Source organism: Dermacentor andersoni, chromosome 1 (assembly GCF_023375885.2).
Source record: "Dermacentor andersoni chromosome 1, qqDerAnde1_hic_scaffold, whole genome shotgun sequence".
NCBI lineage: Eukaryota > Metazoa > Arthropoda > Arachnida > Ixodida > Ixodidae > Dermacentor > Dermacentor andersoni.
The window spans coordinates 39,140,258-39,166,538 of record NC_092814.1 but is presented as its reverse complement, the minus strand read 5'-3'; the positions used below and the strand labels follow the sequence as shown (position 1 = coordinate 39,166,538).

The window sequence follows — 26,281 nt, the reverse complement described above, 5'->3', positions numbered from 1 at the left end:
CTTTGGCCACCACACATATGCGAACGGTGTTGCTTATTTTGGTCTGAAAACGTGAATAAGAGAGAGAAGCAAGCTCATTGACGCAGAAAGCTACGGCGCGCGGCTGTCGCCTTTCCCGAGCGCACTTCGCAAGGCCGACACCAGTGGCGCGTCCAGCGGCGCGCACTACGCGTATAGGCGTTGCGGAAAAAAAAAAAAAAGAGGAAAAAAAAACTAAACACATCGACACGAGCTGTTAAGGCGTAAGCTGGCTCTCGTGACTACCTCTGAGAGGTCGAAACGGCCGACAATTTAAATAGCGAAAAGAACCAATGTTAAGAAACGGATCACATTGCATCCATCTCCAATCATGAAACATTCCGTGATAACCCGAATTCGTAGCGTGTTAATTTTGTATAACGATGTTGCACTTTGCTATTTTATGCGAAGCATATTACTAGAGCTCAACCCAGCTCCTCAGGCGCGGCGGTGTCGCCTTCAATACCACGTGACACCGTGACGTCACGACAGAGGAGAAACGGGGCTCCAACTCGCGCCGTCGCTCGAGGCGTCGCGGCGGTATATAAGCAGCTGCGCTTGTTTCTAGGTGGCTTTGGCTCAACTCTTGCAAGATGGGCTGGGTGGGAATCGAACCAGGGTCTCCGGTGTGTGAGACGGAGACGCTACCACTGAGCCACGAGTACGATGCTTCAAAGCGGTACAAAAGCGCCTCTAGTGAATGCGGTGTTGCCTTAGAAACGAGCTGTTTCTAAGGCTCATGCTATGTTCAGACTACGTGCGCTACGTACGGATCGTTCGCACGGAACGTAAGCGTAAACGCAAAAAGCGCAACTACTTTGTTCACACTACTGCTGCATTTAGCGGAAAGTACGCAACAATCGCAACCAGCCTGGGCGTAAATGTTGGAGTACCCGCTACTTTTATGACAGGCACAGATACGACTGTTACGACGCCGCCAATGCACGAAGCAGTTTCAGTTTGCATCTTCCGGTCACGGAGCTTCCGGTCTCCCCATATTCCGCGTTTCCATCCGGTGACCGCCTTCCCAGCCATCCGGCGTTGCAACGCTGTTCCTTGCTGCTGCTGCCGACGCCATCCGCGTTTTCCCGGGTTCGCGCCGAAGGCGCGCGGTGTCCCTGAGTGCAGTGCGGTTTTCCGGTCTCATTGTGTTGCGTACATTGCCCGTGCCTAGTGATGATGCTAAGTGCGGAAGCTTCTTCGCTGTGCTGCGATGAATAATTAATTGAAGAAGTGGGACAGAGGCCGTTACTCTATGACCAGCGCCTGAAAACTTTGGGCTTGAAGAGCCTCGACCTGCGCTAACAGCCGCTTGCTGATCGGCGCCATGTTAAAAAATGCGAAACGCGGCTGTCCCAGAACGGTGATTGGCCAGTCGTAAAAAACGTATCTTATCGAAAGGCTCAATGTGAACGTAGGCGGTTGCTAACTGCGTAAACAGTCGTTCCAGCAGTTGCGTAAATTGCAATAAATACGCCACTTATAGCGGATGCGACTGTAGTCTGAACGCGGCATCAGGCGTGCGTCGCTTGCTCAGGCGCACATTTCGTTGCCGCGCCGAACGCTGCGTTGCTCGACGCTCACCGCGTCCAATGCGGGGCGCGTAGTCGCTGCGCCGTAGCCCATTGTCTTACACCCCTTGGCGGGTCGACGGGAACGCTGTCGCGTTCCACTCTTGAAGGCGAAGCAGAGTAACGCATGAGTTGTTTCTTCGTCTAGCCGAACCAAATATAGCCAAGCAACAGCAGTTCACCAGGCTAAACAGTGGTTCAACAACTAAAATAAAGGCTAGTATGCTTCGCATCCTGGGCTTAACCTTAGCTAAGCCACAGCCATTTTTTGTCATGTAATTACTGTTGCGCCCCTTACTCATGCCCTTCAATGGGCATGTAAGGTAAAGTGAATAAATAAATAAATCTTAGTCTTACCATCTCGCGCCGTGCGAACAACGGGCGTAACTCAAGATTGGTCAGCATTTCGCTCACAGAGTCAGTTGGTCTGTATCTTGATAACACGATCATAGCTGCTTCTGAATCATTCCACGCTTTTCAATTTGGTACATTTGATGAGGGTCCCACACCACGCTTGCATGCTCCAGTACGGGTCTAGCGAAGAGTTAAGTATGCAGCTAGCTCGACTTTCCGGGCAAGTTTCAGTTTACGTGTTAAAGTCCACAATGGGTTTTTGGCTGCTAAGAAGAAAAAATAAATGCTAATATGGTTCTTACACGTAAGAAAATCGTATATGGCAACCCCTAAGCCTTTAAAATGGATAACGTGTGTTACATAACTCCTTTCTATCTCATAATCGAAGAAAAGTTAATTCTTAATCTATCCACCCGTTTTTTTTTTTTTTTACCACTTGTTCAATTGCAGAGACAAAAAGCGATGGTTACTCGGGATCCCTTAGCGGCATTCGATCCCCTGCTGCTGGTTTTGCGTCACTGCCTGGAATTTGAACTGAGCCCGCTGTTGCTCTCGACAATATGAAGTGCCAATTACTCTGAAAAGCGGAGCACACAAAAGAACACCGATTGTTTAAAGTATCTCAGTAACAATAAAGTTCTATTTGCTTTAGTACGGTTCTTCTGCCTTTAGTGCTCTAAATTAAGGGACACAACCCTTATAACGAATTGCCCTGCACAACAATAATCCAGGTACCGCTCATTTAGGTACAAAGTTGTTTGAGATGCCTAGTGAAAGCATTTCTGCGCTTCACATTCGTACGTATGAGCACTGCGCGAGACTACTCTGCGTCCATAGGCATGACGATCGAGTATGTCCAAAACAATGCCATATTCGACTGTAGTGCGCGATGAATGAAATTGGGAGAGGGGCGAAAGCTCATTTTCATCGCCTGGGGTGACTAGTGACAGCAATGAAAAAGGCTGGATTCTTGCTTAAATGAAAACTGTTTATTATCTGCAGAGCGTCGGCGTGAAGCGTGTTGCTGCCTTCCTCGGCCGAGTCTCTCGCTCGTCTCCCCTTGCCGTTTCTCTGGTTCGGCTGGCCTCCGGCTCTTGTCTCTCGCCTCGCTCGAACCCCCGTGTCTACTCGAGGGTCTGATCCCTGATGTCGCCCACGCTATTTATGCGGACGACATTACTATCTGGTCGACACGGGGTTCCGACGGAGCCATCCAGGACCGACTGTAGCAAGCAGTCGATACAGTTTCCGAGTACGCGAGAAAATGCGGCTTAAGATGTGCTCCGGAAAAGTCGGAGCTCCTAATCATTCGCCCCCGGAGCCGTTCCTCTACTCCCCCTATCACTGTGCACGTGGATGGCACACCGATACCACAGGTTAATCGTGCTCGTATCCTCGGCCTACACGTCCAAGCGGATGGCAGGTCAAACTACACTGTTTCCCTTCTATCCAGACAGATTGAGCAAATTCTGGCCATGATCCGGAGGGTCTCCAACAGGCGCTCGGGCCTTCGAGAAGAGGACTGTTGCTGCGCTTGGTGGAGGCATGCGTGATCAGCCGCCTTACATACCATCTCCCATTTCAGCGGTTGTCCCAAGCGCAACAACTTCGCATAGACGCAATGATTCGCAAAGCGACGAAGCTGGCCCATGGCCTCCCAAATTATACTTCCACACGCCGTCTCCTTAACTTAGGGACACACAACACACTAGGCGAGCTGCTAGAGGCACATTGGGTCAGCCATCGCCAGCGCCTCCTACTCACTCCTACTGGCCGCCATCTTCTCACACGGCTAGAATACTCTGTCCCACCCCTTGAGTCTGAAACCCGTCCAACAATCTTGTGGTCAGCGATACGCCAAGCACTAAGTATTCATCCAGTGCTACGTAATATGCACCCCGAGCATCACAAAGGGCGGCGCAAAGCCCGTGTACGATACATTGGCCGCATGCTTGCAAACATCCCGGAAACACATACTTTATACACGGACACATCACGCACTCAAGAGGGTATACCACGGTAGTTTTGGATGGCACCGAATCCCTGAGAGACTGTGCTGCAATGCGCGGAACAAATGCCGCTTACGGAGAAATTCTCGGTGTTGCTCTTGCAATTCGATACGCCATCCGTGTTCCTGAGGATGTGTATATATTGACGGACTCGCAACAGGCATGCCGGGCGTTCCTATCAGGACATGGCACCAAATTCTCAAACAGATCCCGCAAAATACACCAACCACACCTTCCCGCATCCACTTACTCTGGACCCCTGGTCATACCTCGTTGCCAAGTAACGAACGCGCACATGCGGTTGCTCGAGAAATTTCCCTCCGGGCGACTCGGCGTGGTGAGGCGACTAGTTCAGAGTGGGGGGATCCCTTGCTCCGTTACAAAGACATAATCCGTCATTATACACGCATTCGTCGCACCCACGCCGCACCACCGCCGTCCGTCTCGCGGGAGGAAGTAGTGGCATTACGCCAGTTACAAACCGCAACTTTTCCAAATCTTGTCTCTCTCAATAAATTCTACCCACACTGTTATGCAGATCGTTGCCCTGGCTATGGCAGCTCGCCCACAATCTTTCACGTCACGATTGAGTCCACTGCAAACCTCTTTCCTCCCTTGCCCACTCTCCTTTACCCCCTACGCAACAAAGAGCTGTGGGACGATGCCCTCCGCGACGGACCTCCCGAGGTCCTCCGAGCTCTGATACAACGGGCTCGAAGCATCGCCGGAATCTTAGGGACCTTGGACTGAGGGTTCCTCCCACTCTGCTCTCGCCATTCAAATATTATTAATAAAGATGTTTTGCTCTCTTACAGTCCCAGGAACCATGGCAGGGCATCGGTGCGATGAGTCTTTCCTCGTGTTTACTCAAGGGTCTCTTGCGGGGAGCAAAGTACCATGCGGGGCGTCTCGTGATCTACGGGATTGCGGCGGTGGAGCACGCTGCCTGGCAGGTCGGCGTAAAATGCGTGACGGCTAAGTTATGAGAGTGCGCGCCGCTCACGCTAGTGCGAACAACATCGGCTTTTACTCAGATAATTTCGGCGGAAATTCGCAAGGCGTAGCAAATTTCCCGTGATAAATATTGCAGTCCACCTAACAGAACGCTATAAGGCACCCATCTCACTGAACTCAAAAAGCAGACTTGGCAGCTGAAAGCTTCCTCCTAAGATCAAATGAAATGGACCTGAGTTCGATCCTTGACAATCTTTTCGACTATCATGCACACTATTCACGTCGATTAAAAAAAAATACAATACATAAATAAATACGCTGACCTTACGCGATGTAGGAATTTAAATGATGCGAAGCTCGTCTGAGTCGGCGAGGTAGCAGCGGGTGACACGAGCTCAGTCTCGTCGCCTGTTGCTGTTTGCGTGCCGTGTACGAATAGGGCGTATGATGCTTATCCAGTGAAGAATGCTAAGTAGAGGTGTGTAGAAGTACAGAATGTCTAAATACATTTGGGGCTTCATTTTTTCCTGCGTCACAGTGGCCCATCCATTCTGGGAAATCTGTCAAGAATGGGCGTGTGGGAAGGCGCATATTCAGTTGTCGTTAGAATTGCGAGTTGGTGTACTGCTGCCCCGTCTTTCGTACAGCGTTGATCTGGTGCCATCGGATTATCACATCATTAAAGGAGGCGATGCATGGTTGCTACGCAAGCTCGAATGACGACGTCGAGCAAGCGGTGCAGACGTGGTTTCATGAGCAATCAAACGCCTTCTTCGCGAACGGAACACTGAAGCTGACTGCACAATACCAAAAGCGCATTGCGGGGCAGGGGCAATATTTGGAAAAGTGAGGAGTGATTTCCTTCCTGTGTAGAAATACACGTAATCTAAAAATTGCATTCACTTCTTTTACCCTCACATCATATATATATATATATATATATATATATATATATATATATATATATATATATATATATATTGACTTGTGTTCGGCGGCCCTGACCACGTCCTGACTGCACAAGTTCTAGCAAAAAGGGAGGTCCGTACTAAGATTGTCAGAAAACTTCCATGTTAATAACGGGGCGAATTCGGTCACGTCTTGTGTGCTGGTAACGAAACAGACGACGTAATGACGAGATAACTCGGGCAGTTGAATATTCACCCTGTCAGACAATCTATGCAACATTTCTGGCAGACCCCTGGGCTGCTCTCAATGTTGAAACGTAACATGTTCAAGGGCCCTCACGGCTTTCAATCGAAAAAAAAAAAAAATCTGAACACGGTATTTGCAAAAAAAAAAAAAAAAAAAAGTTCTGGAGGACAACGCATCCGCCCCATTGTTGATATCCCGAATACGTATTTCTCCGGACAACCGCTGAATAAATAAGCCTGAAGCTGTATGGCAAAGCCACAAGGAAATTATCGTAGCTTGCGCGCTCGTGGGGCATCAGAGGGACGGGCAGTTGAGTACCCACCGCCGCAGGAAGTGCGCAAACAGAGCCGCGACGTCACCCGGCAAAGGGAGCCCAGCGGCACCACCAAGCACGGCTCGCTTCCTGCGATCGGGTGTCTCCGGGCCGGCGGATACCAAAGCCGGCGCCAGAAAGACGCCCCGGGCGAAAGACGACCGCCGTTGGTTCGGAGTCCGCCAGCGGTCCCACGGGAATGTAGGTGCGCGCGGACACGCCACCATTCTTCGTCGAAAGCCCCACGATTGGAGCCGGCAGTCGCGGAGGAGTGCGAGTACACGAGCTCTCGGACGTCAGCGCGAACTATCCCACACGAATTGCCTTTCTGGGCTTGTTAATGGATATGCGCGATTTTGGTGAATTCACACTGCAGTTGTTACCTTCGTAGGCTTCTTTGCTCTCTTACCCACCCCGCCGCTTATTGACCCACACGCAAGCAAGGACGTAAAAGAACGCCCTTTGCGCCGCACTTGGAGCAACCGATTTCATTCTGAACTTTAACCTTCGCTATTTAATATATGAGCTTGTGCAGGCGTGCGTATCAAGATACCACTAAAGCTTTACTACAGTGCGTGCCACACCATGCCAACTTCGCGCCTGCGTTTAGCTCACTATACGCACAATCGAAGGGAGGAATTCGTGAAACAATAGCCGCAGCGATGCACTCGGTAGCGTTAGGGCCAATAAAGAAAGTGCACGGTGTACCGCTTCATCCGCACGCTCTTCCAGCTGTAGGACTAACTCGCTGTCGCCGCAGCAAAGCACACAAGCGCTGTCCCATCACGAATCGTGCATGGGCCCTCCCAAGATGACTTATCACGCCAGGCGCAAGCCTAGCTGGCAGGTTGCTTATTAGGAGGTCACGAGTACCTTTACTCTGAAAAATTCCAGAAGTGCGCCGCAACCTGGTTAAAAAAGTCAGTGACGCTTTAGCGGCAAATGCGAAAGTAATGCGTTAGCATTACGTCGCACCTCTTCGAGGTCCCGGATCCACGATTTAAGCCGCGTTCAGCACATGCAAAGTGTTGTTCAGGAGCTATTCGACACACGTCCTGCCTCTTTGAGGAGCGAATTGTGCAACTGACGGTTGTCCGGAGACTACTGTCAGTTGCGCCTTTACAGTATACAAGCGTTGGCGGGTTTTTATGGTTACATCAACGTGAAACAAGCGTTGTTCAACAAGGCAACCAAAAGAAAGAATCAACGTAACAAAAGCTTTATTCGCACAACGTAATAGCATGCAACATAAATAGTCAATACAATAAGTACAATTGTAAGGAAAAACACTTATGTAGCACGTATTGAGCAACAGATAGCTGTATCGCGAGTTTTTCATGTCGCTCTACAATTTTCTCATTGACACTTTTCATTTAATTATAATATTTGAGAAAGAAATTGATTAATCAATTAAGACGTTCTGTAATAAGGAAGAATGCGAGAACTAATCTGAGTATCTCCAAGCGACTGCAAACATTACCTCGGCTCTATCCAGCTACGTGGCGTTTGCATATTTTCGAATCTTGGTGCATAAGTTGGGACGCCCTGTATGTGTGTACACACACACACACACACACACACACACACACACACACACACACACACATGCGCGCTCTTCTAAGCTCTCCCACCCCCTCTCTACCTCTACCACGTGACGTGCTTCCCACACTTTCGCACACTTTCTTTTCCCGCTCTGGCACTCCTAATGCGAACGCAATAATAATAATAAAAAAGAACGTCGGATTAATCGAAGCGCGTAACGTGAATCTCGAGCGGCGCGTCACGGTCGCTGCCCGTGCAGGAGGTTCCAGCTGGCGTACCCACGTGCGCTCTCCTCTCGTCCAGAGCGAGCAACTCTGGCCTCTTCACTACGGATTGCGACAAACCGAACCCGGAGAAGAACTTTCCTGTAAGTGAATGCTATGGTCCACAAAAGGCGCACCAGGCATATCGCCCTCTAGAGCGCAGACAAGCAAGTCCACCTGCTGCATACACAGGGGCACGCATCGCGAATGGGCTATACGGCGCACGCATCACGACAGGAGTTCCGCCGGTCGGTGCACTTGCCCATCGCCGGTCTCCCCGGCGTCACCGCCACTGGAACATGGCACAGGCGTGCGTCGTAAACGTGGAAGAGCGCGCGCCGTATCAGCATGTGACCATTCTCTCTGTCACTACGACCACGGACCAGTCCGCGGACGGGCGTGACGTCGCCCACGAATGTCCCGAGCAGTGCCAAGGAGGTTAAAGAAAAGAAAAGCAGTTTTTCTTCAACCTCCTTGACCAGTGCTGCTGCAGCAGCGCGCTATCACGCGGTGACAAATGAGCACTAGCTCGATTGTGTGAAAAAATGCGCGGAAGCCAACGGAAGTGTGTTTTGCTTGGTGCACTGAAATCGCGCGACGTGGTGCGGCAGTACATGAGGCCAGCTTTCAGTCTTCCGCGGTTTCAATACAGAAATGGAGGGCGGCACAAAATTGCCAGAACACGTACCCAAACATCTATTACCAAGCTTTCTCCTTTGTACGGTTTTGGTTTCAGGAAGCTGGTTTCAGGAAGCGCTCTATTCCTTTACCTGGCCGGCTCGGCTTGTTTCTTTCTTTGTATATTGCGCTGTACCAGTTTTAGAATGCAATACCAACTCACCCAATCCTCAACCCTATGGTTCCAGTTGTTTATTCGGAAGCGGTAGCGAGACCCGTCGTTTACGCTGTAGGTTTCAACGTACTTCACACCGCTCCGAGGTTATATACACTACACCCTTTGGGCCGCATACACGGGGCGCAGCAGCCAGCGTTGCGAGCCCCCTCACTCTGTTCACATGTACTCAGTTGCGACCTCACGCACTCGCTACGCACTGTACTGCACTCGCTACGCGAAGTTCGGGAACCGACACCACGTCGCGAAGCCTACCGTTAATACATGCTGACAGATTGCAATCATATAAACACGGCCACGCTATACGACTCGCAAACCGCCAGTACCACGGCGTTCGCCGTCACGTGATCAACACATAAAACTGTCTTCCCGTGCAGGCTTGCAACAGCGCAGAGTACAGGTTTCAACTTCCTGCGAGACACTGCGGTCAAACACACATGAATCCTTTCGCATTGCTGGAATTATATGGGAGCTGATTCTATCAAGGCACGACCGTGCCGGATAAAGGCCGTCACGGCTGCCCGAAAGGTAATGGCTGGCGAGCGCTTCTTCAAATGGTTCACAGTGCGTAGCAACGTTGGAGTTTTATGCGCGTGTCATAAAAGCTAAACAAACGGAAAGGCCCGACCGTGTCAGATAAAGGCTGTCACAGTTTCCCGAAAGGTAATGGCTGGCGAGCGCTTCTTCAAATGGCTCACAGTGCGCAGCAACGTTGGAGTTTTATCCGCGTGTCATAAAAGCTAAACAAACGGAAAGGCCCGACCGTGTCAGATAAAAACTGTCACGGCTTCCCGAAAGGTAATGGCTGGCGAGCGCTTCTTCAAATGGCTCACAGTGCGCGGCAACGGTGGAGTTTTATTCGCGTGTCATAAAAGCTAAACAAACGGAAAGGCCCGACCGTGTCAGATAAAAACTGTCACGGCTTCCCGAAAGGTAATGGCTGGCGAGCGCTTCTTCAAATGGCTCACAGTGCGCGGCAACGGTGGAGTTTTATCCGCGTGTCATAAAAGCTAAACAAACGGAAAGGCCCGACCGTGTCAGATAAAAACTGTCACGGCTTCCCGAAAGGTAATGGCTGGCGAGCGCTTCTTCAAATGGCTCACAGTGCGCGGCAACGGTGGAGTTTTATTCGCGTGTCATAAAAGCTAAACAAACGGCTAGGCGAGTCAGTGTGAACCGAATGAAAAATTGATACTCCAGAATGCAAACCAAATGCGGCCATACACTAAACGCGGCGCCGACACTAACGTCTCGGTTATTGTAAAAAAGTTTACGTAAATAAACTGAATTTTAAAAAATGAAAGAAATAAGTGCCCACCCCAAGGAAGTGGATCCGTAAGGGCGGGGGAAGGGTAGGTTGGGAAAACGCTGTACGTTTAAAGGCCGCACGCGGCCGCACCGTTTTATTTACTGTAACAACGAGGTAAAAAAATTAGGCGACGCACTCGCATCTCAGTTAGAGTGCTCACTCCTGAAGCGCAGAGAAACAAGTTCTGATGACTGCCTGCCTCCCGAGGACGACCCGGGCGAATTTGTAAAGTTGTAAGCGTAAGTTGTAAAGTGCCGTACAAGGAGCGTTCTATAGCAAGAATTTTCAAAGATGGTTTAGTAATGGCAAAAATAAAAGCAGCCGAAATGGCGCCAGGGAATGGTAGGAGAGGAGGCCCCCTCTCTCCCACTGACTCGACCAGCGCTTGCGAACCTCCGTGCCTGCAAGCGACGTTCCTCCCCTGCATGTCCCGCATCAAAGGCGAAGCGTGGCCCCCAAGATTCGCGCGCGCTGGCGAGTGTCGCTCCGGCCGTCCCATTCGCACGGCGAATGCGCAAATTCAGTGGTGGGCGCAGTCGGCTCCTTCTCCGCACCACGACGCTCGTACCCGTGGGCTCTGGCGATTCGGTAAATTCAGGGACAGTTAAGCTGGGTGCAAAGAACGGAATCAAAAATGACCACGGAGATTCACAAAAATGTAAAGAAAGAAATTAGAAGGAATTACAATAACGCGAAGGGCAGTGTCTTGGCATTACAGGATCGAGCTGGTTGCCTAAGGAAAAAAAACATACCGGAACGAACATTCGCAACAAGCTGAGGCATGCGTCTTCTGCAGCGAAATTCCCGAGACCACTGAACACATCCTAATGGAATGCGAAGGTATTCACCCTTCGCATTTGAAGGTAACGTACACCTTCCAGAAGCATGGATTTAAAGTCGATGGAAGCATCAAGCGGTCAGCCGTCGAGATAAGCAAGAGACGTTTAGAGTATAGGTGGAAAAAAAGCAGGGAAGAGGTTGACACGACCGGATCCGTTACAGACATAGGTGGCGGTACAATGTAGATATAGAAGTTTTGAGGAAGAAAAAATAATTAAGGAGATGTATACAAAATGCTACAATAAAATGCACCTGATTAACACGAGCAGGCTAGGTGACTATAGGGTGTCTATGCGCACCTCGAGGCACCCTGGGTACACCCTAGATGACCATTTGGCACCGCCCCGTTTCAAAGGGGATGCCAATAAATCATCATCATCATCATCATCATCATCATCATCATCATCATCATCATCATCATCATCATCATCAATTCCATGCGTCGAGGAGGTTTTCGCGCGCGCCGATACTGTTGCTGCGGCTTGGATGAGGCGAGAAAAACATTAATAAAATAGACGTGTATTTATTCTCAAATGCGTTTATTATTGTTTTTCTGCACACGTATTCCCACTACCTTCACTTGGCTATGTAGAAGTGGTATATCATTGCGAGAGTTCGTAACGAGACGGGTAGAAAGTGGGAACAGTCAACAACTAGCCCCTTTCATCGCCCTTTTGAACTACGTACCCAGTGTTGGCTCTGTTAGCGAACGAACGAACCTAACTCGCAGTATTAAATACACCAGTCCAAACAAACAAAGAACGTTTGGTCGAAGGCGCAGCAAGCTCTAGAACGGTTGCATTGAGGATTAAAGATCTGTGTGTCTGTGTGCAATTACTTGTTGCGTGCTGCAGTTTCAAGGATGGATAGAGCGTGAAATTGTGCGCGAAGTGTGAAATGATAAATTATGCAATTATTCACCCGTTTATTAATATATTATAGTTGCCGCCCAAACTGAAATCATCATAATTATGAACAGTAAGATTGAAATGTTAATGGCATCGATCACAAAAATTCGTGCGTCTCACCTGCGGCTCTGCTTACGGCATGTTTATTTTATTTATCTTAAAAATATATTTATGAACATCTTACAGGCCTTCAGGAAGGCATTGGGTAAGGGAGAACTATGGTTACCTCAACGTGAAACAAGCGTTGTTCAACAAGGCAAAAAAGGAAAAGCATCGACGTAACAAAAGCTTTGTTCGCACAACGCATTGGCATGCAACATAGATACAGTAAGCAAAACTGTAAGGAAAACTAAAAACAAAAAAGTGCGCACAGTAAGATACTAGTAGGTATTACACGAATATCATCGCACCACATAGTAGGCGTACAAACACAATTGTCATATCAATTGCTGAATTACCGCAATGCAAAGCGAGAAACGAAAGAAAGAAAAAGAAAGGAAGATAGCAATATAGGGCAACAACAACTAATACGGGTGTCACACGGCGGCACTTTCGATGCGTCGCATCGTGGCAGAAGTGTTGAACTCTAATTCAATTATGGTGCTTTGCGTGCCAAAGCCACAATCGAATTATCAGGCACGGCTTACTGGGGTACCCCAGATTAATTCTGACCAGCTGGGGTTCTGTACCACGTACCCACGTACTTATCTCTAAGTAAGCGAGCGTTTTTACATTTCGCCCCCCGTCGAAATGGGGCCGCCATTGTCGGGATCGAACCAGCTACCTTGAGCAACGCCACAGCCACTAAGACACCGCGTCGGGTACAGAAGTGCTGATTTGCAGGGTGGCCGCTTTCCAAGTGCCGTCTCGACGCTTCTGCGCCTTCACGCGCTGCGTCAGTTCTCCGTAGGACAAATTTGCACGATGTTTACTTTTTCAGAAATATCAGAAACGTATCGTGCCGTACCTTGAATTAAGATTTATCCACTTAGTCCTCAACCGTTGCCTCGTGTAGTAGTAGCCTTCCCTCTATTGAAGAGACTCCAAACGACGCATGCGCTTTTTGATGCTTAATTTCCCCTCCGCCTCGCCTAGTAGGAGAGCTGCCACGAGCGAAGAGTACAGCAAAGGCGCTATGCGCTCATTTCGCGACTGCGTCGGTGACTGATATGGGCGAGGCACCCTATAGGGTTATGCCCATTTCTCTGCCTCGCCTCTCGACTCCGGCATTGTGGGTACGGTCCGCTTAACGAGGCATGCTTCTGGAACTCGCCTATCTTCTCTTCTCCCGCACTGTTACCGAGTGCTGCTCTCAACCACCACTCGATAAAAAAAAAAGTGATATACTTTGTGGAGCGCTTCATTAGATATGATAATATCAATTACGCATTTTTAATGTCTTAGTTCGAATATATATATTACACACACACACACACACAACGACCCAGCTATCATGCACCATGACTTAAATATTGTCACGTAGTAGTGACGCCAAAGAACACAGTAGCAGTACTGTGAAAGACAAAACTAGCTTTTATTGGGCGAACCTGTGCCCACAAAACAGGCTACACTTAAAGCACAACGATAGCGGCGAACACAGTCGGCGATCGTCGAAAATCTGATCAGCGGGTCAAGTGCGTCGGCTTTTATACAGCAGTCATCGAATGTTCCAGACTAATCGCTGGGACCCGCATGCCTTCCACAAAGTTCTACAACATTCGAGTCACGCGATGAAATCAGATAACACAAGGTTCGGCGACAACAAACAGCGGATAGAAGCATCGATAACTTTCCAGAAACTTCGGATACATGCAGACGCGTCCAGCGCTGTGCGATAACATTTGTTAGCCGGCGAATGTGGTCGCCCGTTAAATATAAGGTGACGTGTCAATATATGCAAATGCCACGTAGATGGACAGCACCAAGTTAATGTTTACCGTCGCTTGGAGATACTTAGATTATATTTTGCATTCCGCCTAATTATGTAATTAGCTTTAATTAATTCGCACATATACAAACTCGCACAAACTCGCACATATACTTAGATTGAAGTGTCAATGAGAAAATTGTAGAGCGACATGAAAAATTCCCGATACAGCTTTCTGTTGCTCAATACGTGCTACATAAAGTTTTGCCCGAGCGTGAAAGAAGACCACGAATACACGGAAAAATTGCCGCGTGACGGGCCGCTTGACGCACTTCGGCAAGGTCGGCCCGCCGACCGAAACTGTTGGACAAATAAACCTAAGATAACCGCGAAGTTGTGCTTCTCATATCTCTAAATACGCTTGGCCCATTGAAAAATCCAGTCACTACATATCGTTACGCTTTTCTCTAATGTCGATCACAATGACCCGATCCGTACCGGCATCCAGCGTAAGCAAGGCAGCCACGCAAGCAACAAATGCTGATCGAAGCTATCATCCGTTTCTTTTGTCGTGTAACCAATTAACACGTGAGTGGCGTTCGTAAGGAGTGGTTTCTTCCTGTTTTTTTTTTTAAGCCCCATCACAACATTCGATGTCCAGGAAAATTAGAACATGTTCACCTTCATTTCTGGCCATGGATAGTACAATCGTACAAAAACCAATGAAATGGTATCGAGTAAATATGCTTATTATAGTAATTCATTGGTTTGGAAACTCGCTGCACCTATCGAAAACGTCACTATGAGCTTTGCGTTATGCTTCCCGAGCTTAAATGCCAACTCCGGCGATTTCTCGATGTCAGCGGTTGTCAATGGAATTAGCTGGGTACGTTCCTCTGCGCGCTTCCGTCATGTCCTCAAAAAAGCAGTAGAGTTGCGCAGTTTCTTTTACAGATGAATTTTGTTAAATGCCTTGTACCACCTGCCTTGCTTGCTCTTCGGCTACTGGCCACAATGTGTTATGACGTAAAAGGCGGCATAGCAGAGCATGCGGAGAATGGATGGCAGATGATAGCGCTGAGGAGTGAGCCAGTGGTGCGAGAAGGTATACGCTTTTCTGTGTGGACGGGCAAGTGATGGGAGGCAAGTGAGGTTCCGTTGTTGGCTGCCAGGGGTGGGACTGTCCAAAGTCATTTTGGAGCAAGTAAAACTGCGTTTTTGAGCAGTTTGGAGCCGACAAATTTTCATTTTGAAGCAATTTAGAGTAGGCCAATCTGAATTTTGGTGGAATAATGGAATATGGCAACGCACTTCGAAATCACGACGGAACACAATAAACCAACACGAGCGCTGTACTGCAACTGTCTTAAGCTTAATTTTGAAGCAGATTACCCTGACACTGAAACCGTCTAGTGCATGCAAATTTTGGTAATAGTGCATGTATATAATTAGTAGCGATCACAAAAAAAAGGTAGAAAAGAAAATATGCATTCTGCAATAGTGAGTCCGAAATTTCGAAAAGTAGCCCAAGCTATTTTCTATAAGTACATTCTTCTTTAATGTATATTGTGTGGGTAAAGCGCCTGGAAATGCGCTTCAACAGACCGTACGGAAAAGTCAGTTATTAATCGTTTAAAGGCTAAAATGATGAATGATTAATCGAATAAGAAAATAAATCTACCATCCCTACAGAGTTATGCACTACCGCGGTTTGTTGAAAGCCATTTATACTTAACAGAAGTAGTTCCGCCTTCCCGCAAACGAATCAGAATGCGGAGCTGTAGAAGCGCGCTTTGTAGCTATAGTGTACTCGAATGCGGCAGATTGGGTCGAGCGGCGCGTGCTTTTTGTAAAAGTTAAAACATCGGTGGCATTAGGATCGAACTATACATTCCCGCGCCGACGCTCATGATAGCGGAAACTGTTCTTAAATTATGCGGTCCTATCGACGGGGTAACTTCGCAAACGACCCTGTGCTGGTGTAACGTAAAAACTATTCCTGTTTTTATTTCAAATCCGCTATCAGCCCTTTGCGATAGGCCAAAATGGCTCAGGCCTCGCCCATATGGGCACAAAGACAGATTCTTACATTATACCGGCCCTGGGGACGTGCCCGCCCGCCCACTGAAGTTGTTTTGCGTCTCAGTTAGGGAGCGCCGCTCGGCCGACTCAAACGTATTCGAGTACACTCAAAATGCAGCCGCCCCGGGCCGTTCCGACAGCAGCGACGACAGCCGGGAGTGGTCGCGCGCGCCGGCCACTTGCCGGAGGCGCCGAAAGGCCAGTGTTGTAAGCGCGAAAATTACGCGGAACTGTGCGGGTGCCATCGTCCAGCGGTGTGCGGAATGTGAACGGCTGTACACTCTTTTTCGAAGAACGAATCCGCTCGCCACTTTGCGGTTGTATCAAAATGGGGCAATTGGCGCAAGAGTCCCACCCCTGGGCTGCACGCACTTGAGCTCTCGCCAGCCGCACACAGTTTGGGACGATGTCGATGGCGTCCAGCAGTTTAGGCCAATCACAGTCGCTGAGCTCGTGCGTCTATACTACCGGCGGACCTGGCGACTGACCTAGCTGAAGCTAGCATAGCTATTAGGATGAAGAAAACTGCTTTTGTAGTTCAGTGTTGACCACACGGACATGGAATAAACTATTCTTCATTCCGAACAGTGCGCACATAAAAAAAGCGAGAAGCGTCGACACAGCGCACGGGGTACGCTGTTCTCTGAGGCTGCCAGTCGCGCTCGCCGGCACTTCCGTATACCTTGAGTTTGACTATAGTGGGATACAACTGAAGTCTGCAGTGAAGCCCCACCCACGCCCTCATAACCACCAGCCACTGTTCCTCAGCGAGGCTGCAAAAAGTTCATGCTTCAAACTTCCCCTGTTACCTAAATAAGGCGGTAACCACAAAAATAAAACTATCAGCGCGTAATTTTATACGTTTTCACTCGTCTATTATAGTGCAATGGTGAACGCCAAATTCTTTATTGAACTGGAATAAAACGCTTGCTTCGCTGCAACTATTGTCAAGTTTCGCTTCGGTTGGCACTGAAGTTTCACGAGTAAAACGGGCTCAGCAATGAAATGAACTGTACCACGGACTTTTGAAGAGTGAAATGCTCAGACTGCATACACTTTGTCCGTGTTTGTGGCACACCTCATCGCTTCCACCTATGAAAAGACTCTTCAAGAACAGCAGACGCTCCGGAGGTATCAATCAAATATGACGCCGTCTTGAAAATGTCGCATGACGACGATTTTGTTTGTTTCTGACATTGGCTGGCGGATTAACAAAACCCCGCGCGGTTTGAGTGCCCTGGTTGCCAACTGCTGTTTTTTTAAGTTGCATCCTACTATACGCACATCGGTGTATGTTTATTGGTTATGCTGACGCATTACTTAGCTTCGGAGTTGCACCGTTTGCCTCTTATCGCACATCGGCAAACAGGCGGAGGCCCCATCGATACAGCAGAAACAAACACCTCGTTCAGCTGCCAACGACGTCAGTACTGGCATCGGCGTCTACACTTGAAAACTTCGTGTTCTCTAAATGAAACATAATCTGCGCAAAGTCTTAATCTACGCCTACTGTATGCAACACAGGAATTGTGTGCACGAAAAAGGCACGAAGAACGATAAGTAGGCAGCATAACAACGCGCTCTATAATGTCTCCCGCTCGCTCATAACAGCGCGACTCAGATTGATGCGACAGTGCTTAGAGGCACGCAGTCCGCGTGTTTTGCTGCGTTCTGACATTATTTAATGTCACTGATGTGCGGCTTGCATTATATTTCACGCGGACGACGAGCGGTCGCGCTACCATGCCGATGTAAACAAATGCACCGGTCAGAGGTTCGGAAATCGAAATACAAGTGCGGATAGCAGCGCTCCAAGATATCCAATAGGGAGTATGCGAAACGCTGCCCTGAACAGCAAGCAGCACGTATCAAATCAGCGGTGACACTTAGTCTTCACGTTGCAGCGCCATGTGTTGCACTGAGCGCTGGCTCTCGCGGTGGCGGGTCGAATGCGAACGGCGATTCGTGAATCGCGGCCGTCACTATACGCCTCGTGCACATAGAGGCGCCACTGAAAGCCACCTAGCGGACGCTTCCAACAGTACACGCGGGAGCAGTAGCAGACGACAACCCTTTGCAGCAAGGATGGCTGAAGTTCGCGGCTGCGATTTCTCCTTTGTTCGGCTGCCAGGCTGCTTCTTCTGCGGTGACAGCTGTAGGGAAGATGCTGACCTCTGTGCGACCGGGTATGAACACGATGTTACCGGTGTTTGGGACAAGATGGTCCACATACGTGCAAGGTGTGTCCCGCAGACAAACGCCATGAACCCCATTTACATGACGTGGAGTTCATGTTCACTAGCCGATAAATTTTGGTGAGTGATGCGATCTCTCGATGGTTTTTTTTATTCTACCCTTGCCGCAATGCTGCTTCTGTACCTGAATAATAGGCTCCCGTCGTTAGTGCAGACTTATATAAAAAAAATCCGCACGGTGCAATCTCTGCATATGCCGTTGTGATTTTTCTGCCGATGAATACATGTGACATCGCCGAATAAGTGCAGTCGAAGTCGCCGCAAGAAGAGTAGTGGCCAATTTATTGATGGAAACGCGTACACTAGCCAACGAAGTCACCAAACACACGGGTTAATAAAAGCGCGTGTTAGTGCTGTACCGCCGATGCAATTCTGCTGCATACGCCGATGAACTATACCGTTCCCGCTGCAGTTTGTGCAATTTTAAATTCCCCAAGGGAGCTGCTTGGAAATTTACAAACCTAAAGACTGACTAACTTTTCAGTACTTTTTTTATATTACTAGAGAGAGGAGCCGCATGATATATTTAAAGGCAGAGCAGCGCCAGTCAAAGTAGATGAGCGCTGGCGGCAAGGCCCGGTTTAGTCGTCTGCAGCGTAAGTATAAGAATTCAGCTAAGCACAAAACTCACATGCAAGAAGGGACTACGTTGTGAAACAAACAAATCACTCGGCGTGTTAAGTTTGCTCAGGCAGCATCGAGGTGTGATGGCTACCCAAACGGGACGCGAACTTTTCAGCGAGAAATGGAACAAAAATACCATATGCAGCAGCTATTAGCAATTCTCGCCTTGAACTACCTATTTTCTAAACACATTCCAAAAAAACGGAAACAATATCTAAGATGTCCTCGGGCGAAAAGAATAAAACTGTTAAAGAAGCACTTCCTTGGTATCATTCCGATAAGACACAGCGTGATTTATACCCTTTACAAACAAGGCAGGGTGAAAACTTAGCAGCTCAAAAGAATCGACAAGAGTTATGCATGGAGCAACTGGCAACAGTTAAACATGTGCGAAGCCACGCATAAAATATATGTAAAAACATGAAGTGCGCGAGAGCTGGTGCGAGGATTTACCGCGCCACATGAAACCAACAATTTCAGTTCTTGCAAACTTCAGTAGCTTTAACATACAACGCAATGCGCTCGTGCAGTCGTGCTGCCAAACTAGCGCAACGTGGTAAAGAAGCGGAAAACAATATAAGTGACAAACAGCATTCCGAACTTTAGTGAAATGCCTTTAAACCTTATGCTGCACTGCAGACGAACTTCGTTGCTCACGCGTCTAACTATGATCGAGTGGAAAAAGAAAAACACCGACGAGACAAAGGAAAGGATGAGAACAAGAAATTTCCCTTCGAAGCGACGATCCATTTTTGCTACCGTTGCTCCCGCTGATGAGGCTTTGCCGCGAATGATTAGAACCGTATCACCAGCACGTTTTCACCGGTATTTGAGCCCCGCACCCTGCAACAATTCTTCTTCGACATTCCCTGAAGCTTTGGCCACCCCACACGTGCGAATGGTGTTGCCTACCTTGCTCTGAAAACGTGAATAAGACAGAGAAGCACGATCAACGACACAACAAGCTACGGCACGCGCCAGGCTCCTCTCCCGCGTGTTCTGCGCAAGGCCGCCACCAGTGGCGCGTCCGCCGGCGTGCACGGCGCGTATACTGACAGCTTCGACTAGCTGGTGCGGATGACATTGTAACCCGATGACAGTGTACTAAAAGAGTCCGACGCGGTGCTTCAAGAATCAGCTGAGCGTCGGCTCTTCACCGCTTTCGTTCTCCGCGCTGGCGGGACCGGTACGCCTCCCCTGCTGGCGTGCCGCTCGTGACGTCACACGAAGATGTCCACTCGGCTGCTCGGTCAGGTTTTGGGTTCATTCTTGCACTTGTTTTTTTAGTTCAATTAAAATTATTTTCAAATTTGCGGAGCAATTCTACCAGACGCATGACAGGGGGCTCTCGGGAGGCTAAAAACGCCATTACCTTGACATTGCCGAAAAATCGCACGATTTGTCCTTCACATCGAAATTTTCAGGTGTTAAGCTAAGCGTAGCAAAAATGATCCGCTAGCCTTTGTGGGGTTAATAGCGATACGAATACAATTTTGCGAACAAAATGTTGAACAAAGAAAGGGAACCAGACAATGCAAAAACGCTTCGTGGTAGAACATGTGAATTTCGAGAACTGTTTCGTCTCTCAAGACTTTTTAGCTTATCCCGCTCTGCATCAAAAACTTCAACCTGAGGCCTTACTTCGTGAAGATCGATATATCACTGTTCATTTCTATCGCCTTTCCTGGCGCCGAAATGTGCTACTGGACTCGATTACGAGTAGAAAATGGAATGGATTATTAAAAATGCGGCACCTGAGCTTTCACAGAAAACAGCAGTGAAGAATTCAGGAATTATTTCTGGCAGTTGAGGTTGGACAACGTACACGGGCGCATTTGCATACCACCATCGCAGAGATGTCCCGCCGATGCCTGGAATCGGAACCGTGACCTTCTGCTCAGGTTCAGAACGCCATATCTATCTACCAATCAATCAAATATTTATTTGACACTGTGGGTACTGTTACGTCTCAATACGACGATGGGCATTCCTTAGGCGTTTACCAAGAGGCAATACCCCCACTCCCACCCCATTCGCCTATCTGGAAGTCGACGCAGCGTTGACGCCGACAGATGACGGGTCAACTAAAGACCCCTCTACCTGGACCTGACAACCTGAACTAATTGATGAAACGGGCCAACGTCGAATGCTACCGTGGGACGCGCTTCGACTTCGGTTTCCCAGATTGCTACGCGCCATATGCGGGGGCGAAGGTGCAACATACGAGGCGGAGCTCAGCGAAACGGTGCGATATCATGGGCGGGATTTTGCGACCCATTCGGCGATTGTGATTGGCCGCGATACAGTCATCAGCTTCCCTAGTCTAGTCTCCTAGGGAAGACGATAGTATTAAAAGCGAAGACCTCTGGCGCAGAGAGAGGTGTGCTGACGGGTCCTGATGTGAAGACGGACGTTTAATATGCCCCTACATGGAGTGGCCTTCCGTATATGGAGCCAGTGTAAACAAGGTAAAATAACCCCTTTTTTCTCGATTCCTGCCGCCGGACGTACTCGTCAATGGGCTTAGTGGATTCCTCGCCCAAACGCCGCCTCGAGCTGCAACAGCACACGTCAGGAGCAGAGACCAAAAGCCGACCAAGAGTGGCTTGACTGGGCTTGTAACTCCTACCGCAGATGCGGATAGTCACAAAAAAAAAAAGAACAAGAAAGATAAAAAGACACCTACAAAATTGCAATGTTACGGCGATCGGTACACGACTGCCTCCAAATCTGTCATTTTGAGATGCTCCTCACGATGTTCCTTTAATTAGTGAGAGGATCGTCACACTTAAGCTCGAATGTAGTGCCTACCTGTCGATTTGATAGCTAGATGCAAACTCGTAATTCGACAATATGTCGCAGATCATTGAAAACAGTATTCAGAGCTGGACAGCCACGCACGCACAAAAATACAGATAGAGAGACACTGTTAATTCAGGAGGTCAAACAATTTGCGGTACCAAGATTTTAACCACACCACTGATGCTCCGACAAAAAAAAAAAAAAAGGCTGTCGTGATTGTATACAACTACAGGCTTTGAGATGGATGGATGGATGGATGGATGGATACAACTTTCTTGTACGTCCGGCAAGGTTTAACGCGACCCGGGCTCAGGTCTCCCACGGGGGAACGTCAAGGCCCTGCCTCAACGCCGCCTCACGGGCTTGCTGGACTGCCCACATCTGGATTCCGAGGTCTGAGCTGCGCAGAGCGGCGGCCCACCTCGACGACAGGGTCTCCGGAGTAACTGAGACGGAGGCTTTGAGACGATTGCGACAATTTTGATACAATTGCAAGATGAAAATAAGCATAATTAATAGAGTTTTGCATCTAAAAGATGCCCAGTGGGGCTATGAGGGACGCAGGAGTGATCAGTTGCGGAATAATCTTAGCCACCTAGCGTCCTCAGACGTACATTTACGAGGCGCTTAGCGACGGCTGTCTCCAACTATTAAAAAGAATTTGAATTAGAAGAATTTGAGATAAAATAATACATACTGGCCATAACTTACAGCAACGGTGAACGTCAGCTAAGAATGGTTAAAATTGGGAATCTGAAAAACAATATTTGATCATTTCAGTCGATTAACTTTATGCTGGCCCAACCCCTCGATGTGCACCAAATAGCCCCATAATATTTTATCTTTTTTCCAATTCACTGTAAGTGTTCCCATTATCATGTTACAATATTTTTATTGTTACGCATTTAAACTTTATTACATTGACGTTGCAGATCACGTAGTTATGTTTATTCTATTTATTCACATTTATTTGTAGCTTCCCATTCATCAGTTACCTTATACTGATTCATGATTCTTCACATTGATTTCGTTTAAGAACAGAAATTAAAATTTATCTGTTGCCTGTACTGGCATTTTAGTTCAGTCCCCCTACTGGCTTCAGGCCCCTGCGGGCCTAAAGATGGAATATACAGCGCATATTTTCTGTTTCGTCAAACGGCACGCTGGTCATAATTACATGAACGAACCCCTTCGCAAGATGGCGCAGGCACTTCACACGCTGAAGCGGAAAACTGCTTAAGATTAAACAGCGAAATCAGGAAAGAAACAATTTATGATAACTCAAAGGGAAGCCCATTACTTTTCGAAGAGAGATCAGGATGCTTTGGAACACGCACCTATAAAGCGAGATATAAGAAGGAAGAAGAAGCATGTGTTTGCTGCGGTAAAGCTAGGGAAACAACGCATCACGTTTTACTGGAATGTGAAGATATCTACCCAGCGGTCGATTTAGGCACCATTGGCCTCCTTGAAGCCCTTGGGTTCAGCGTGAGCAGGGGGAAAGTAAACATGTCCGCAGTAGAGATTAGTAAGAGGCGATTAGAAGATTGGTGGAAGTAGGGAAACGACAAACAACGGAGGCGTGCAAAAACAAAGTTTAGATTGGGGTTCAGAAAGTTTGGTTATGACAATTCATCGTTTGCTTTTTTTCCTTTCCTTTTTTTTCTTTTCTAACATAGCTAGGGCACTAGGCAATGTAATAACATGAGCTTGGTTTCGCAACCCACCGCCCCGTTCCAAAGGGGACGCTCACAGCATCCACCCATCGCTACACACTGGCGCCACCGAGTTCATCGTCAGACAAAGCGGGGCGGTTCTCAAGAAGGAAGCGACGCCTGGCGCGGCGACCGTGTTTACCACCGGGAACTTTAAACCAGGCTATCTGCATGTACAGCGCGCTATCAGCGGCCGATCAGGGCCGCACGCCGGGGCGATTAAGAGGGAGGGTGAGACGTCCACTTACCACGACCAGCAATCGGCGCCTCCAGCCGCACGGTCGCCTGCCGAGGTCCGTTCGGTTGGACACATCCTTGAGAACACTGCACCACACAGAACACACAGCGTTGCAAGCACTGGGCAGAGAGCGCTATTTCCTGATGACTGTACAATGATTAAAAAAATCTGCGAGAGCATAACGTCGAGAGGGACAGAGCTCAAGCCGTGACCGCTTATTAGGAATCGTAAGACTACAAAGCCAGTTTTGAGATAGCCGCTAAAAAAACCTGCGGTGAAATGTACTGTCATTCACCATGGACATTTTCCCGCAAAACCTGCCATAAGCACCGCAGGACGAAGCTACGTGGAGCGTCAATGTCTCGGAACATCTCGAAACTGGCGCTAATAGCAGGATTACTACCTAGCAAACATGCCTCGAGTACGGCTTCGATTTCCCGTTTGCAATGTACGCTATAAAATAATTGCTTAAAGAAGTTTAGTTAATCGAACAGCTCACTGGCGAACTACAGACACGATATCCGAACCCCGTTTCCAAAGCAGGACAAGAAAACATTTGTCCAACCGATTACACTCGTGCTGTTCCCAGCCTTGCCGGGCCTTGCCAGCGCCGGTCGATAGGTATCGGTAAAGATCAGGTACAGTCAACCACAAAACTTTACAGAACACGAGATCTGAGAGAAGGCTGAATATCTGCGCAGCCTCACAACGCAGCCTAGTATTCGCATTTGCAGCCTTTACCAGTACTTGCGAACAACATTCTGATGTTCGGTTTGACCACTGTTACAGGCTGCTCAGAAATTGAACGTTCTCCGAGATCCTGCGGCCCATAAACTTTTGCTGTTGACTTCACATACAATGTGTTACAAATATATGCTAGGGGTTTACCGAGGTGAGTTATCAACGACTGCCTTGTATGGCTTCATTGTACCTTCTGGAACAAAACAGTCCACAAAAGGTCCCAATTTCCCCCCGATTATCTTGTGCCAAAATCTCTGCATTTCGTTTTGAAAGATAACAGGCACTCGTGCAAATAAAAAAACAAAAAAAGCCAGACGTCCGGAAGTTAAACCAGCCTCAACCTTTCCCTGAAAAAAAAAAAAAAAACACTCTCGCTATGTAATCGTATTCGCTATAAGTGCCTTATGCATTGTCGAAACGATTAAACTGCAATGACGATACACCCTAACCGTGGCCTGACACCGAAGGCCTAAGAAGAAGAAAATAAAAGGTCCCGACCACGCAATAAGTGTCGTAAACAACTGCGCGCATTGGGCGTGACGCGCTTGTGCGGAGACGTTTGGCGCACCGAGGCGTCGGAAGCGCATCCAGCTGCTGCGAACGGTGCCCATCTGTTTGCAAAGCAAGTGAAGGCGACCTTGCATACGAAAACAGCCTCGGCGAGAGCTGGGGTCACTGGAACGGAACCATCATGAGGACCTTGACGTGCGTACACGGAGGCGGAGAGAAAACTGATTGCGCATCGCCCCGTTTTATCGAGGAAGCGCCGAGTGGGGTGGCTGTGGCGTTTTGTTTATCAGACTTTTTTTTTACTTTTAATTGTAAAAATAGCTTTCCCGCGAAGTAGCTTACTATGCTGATGATGTAGCCGTCATCTCTCTCCTCTTTTTTTATTTTTGCAATCAATGCGTGCGAGCAGTTCGCGTGTTCTATGACATCGAAGATACAGATACGTGGCTTGCGTGACACCCACCGCGATAGCTCAGTGAGCACGAGGTCCCGGGTTCGATGCCGGCCGCGGCGACCACATTCTGATTGGGGCTCAATCGGAATGTGGTGGTGGTGGTCAAATATTATCCGGAGTTCGCCACTACACAGCGTGCTTCAAAAACAGACCGTAGTTTTAGCACGTAGAGCCCCAGAATTCAGACTGCGGATTCGAACCACCGAACTTCGGGTTGCGAGACCACCCCGCTAACCGATTCAACCTCTGTCGGTTCATCATACGCACCCTTTAAAGCGGGGTTTTATATACATAAAAAAGTAGAAGCAGAGCAAGGCGCGGGCCAATCCCAGGCGTGCCCTCCCTCTCCCCTTTCTGCCGGGACTGCGGCGCGACGGAAACGTTAGAACATTTGCTGTGTGAGTGTCCGACTTTCTCGAACGCGCGCGCGGCCCTCGCAAAAGTCTACCATACCCACAAACATCCCTGTGCAACGGTGGACAATCTGCTGCACCCCTCGGGCTGCATCTCAAGCCAGAAGCGCCTCTTCCGAGCGATTCTGGAGTTCGCCGAGGACATCGCCCTAGCTGATCGCCTCTAAGTCCCCTCCCCACGCTCACAGCGTTTCGACCGCTGCTGCTCCTTCCCTCTTTCTTTCACCACTCTTTCTATCCCTTCTCCCCTGTGCAGCGCGGTTGAGGTGTCCTCATCTGAGAGACAGTTACTGCGCTGCACTTTACCCCATGTTCCTACTTCCCAAACAAGAATCTCTCTCCGGAGGCGGGGAAGGGTGTGATCGCCTGTTCGCTCGCCTCGGCGCCCGCCGTTTCCCACCAGTTCAGGCCCGGCAGTCAGATTGGGAGGCCGCGTTTGGTTCGTTCTGACGAAGAGCAGGCTGCGTTGAAAGAACGGCAGCGGGAGCGGG

The 26,281-nt window shown here is 48.8% G+C and overlaps 1 protein-coding gene across 4 annotated transcripts in view; it reads right to left on the bottom strand.

Moving 5' to 3' along the window:
• The window catches only part of stg (string), a 158,099-nt gene that overhangs the window by 95,323 nt on the left and 36,495 nt on the right, over nt 1-26,281 (bottom strand). For all 4 annotated transcript variants that reach the window (XM_050193050.3, XM_050193051.3, XM_055061334.2 and 1 more), the window contains exon 5: nt 23,683-23,758. In XM_050193050.3, coding sequence (XP_050049007.1) covers nt 23,683-23,758 — 76 coding nt within the window. The remainder of the gene's footprint in view (nt 1-23,682; nt 23,759-26,281) is intronic.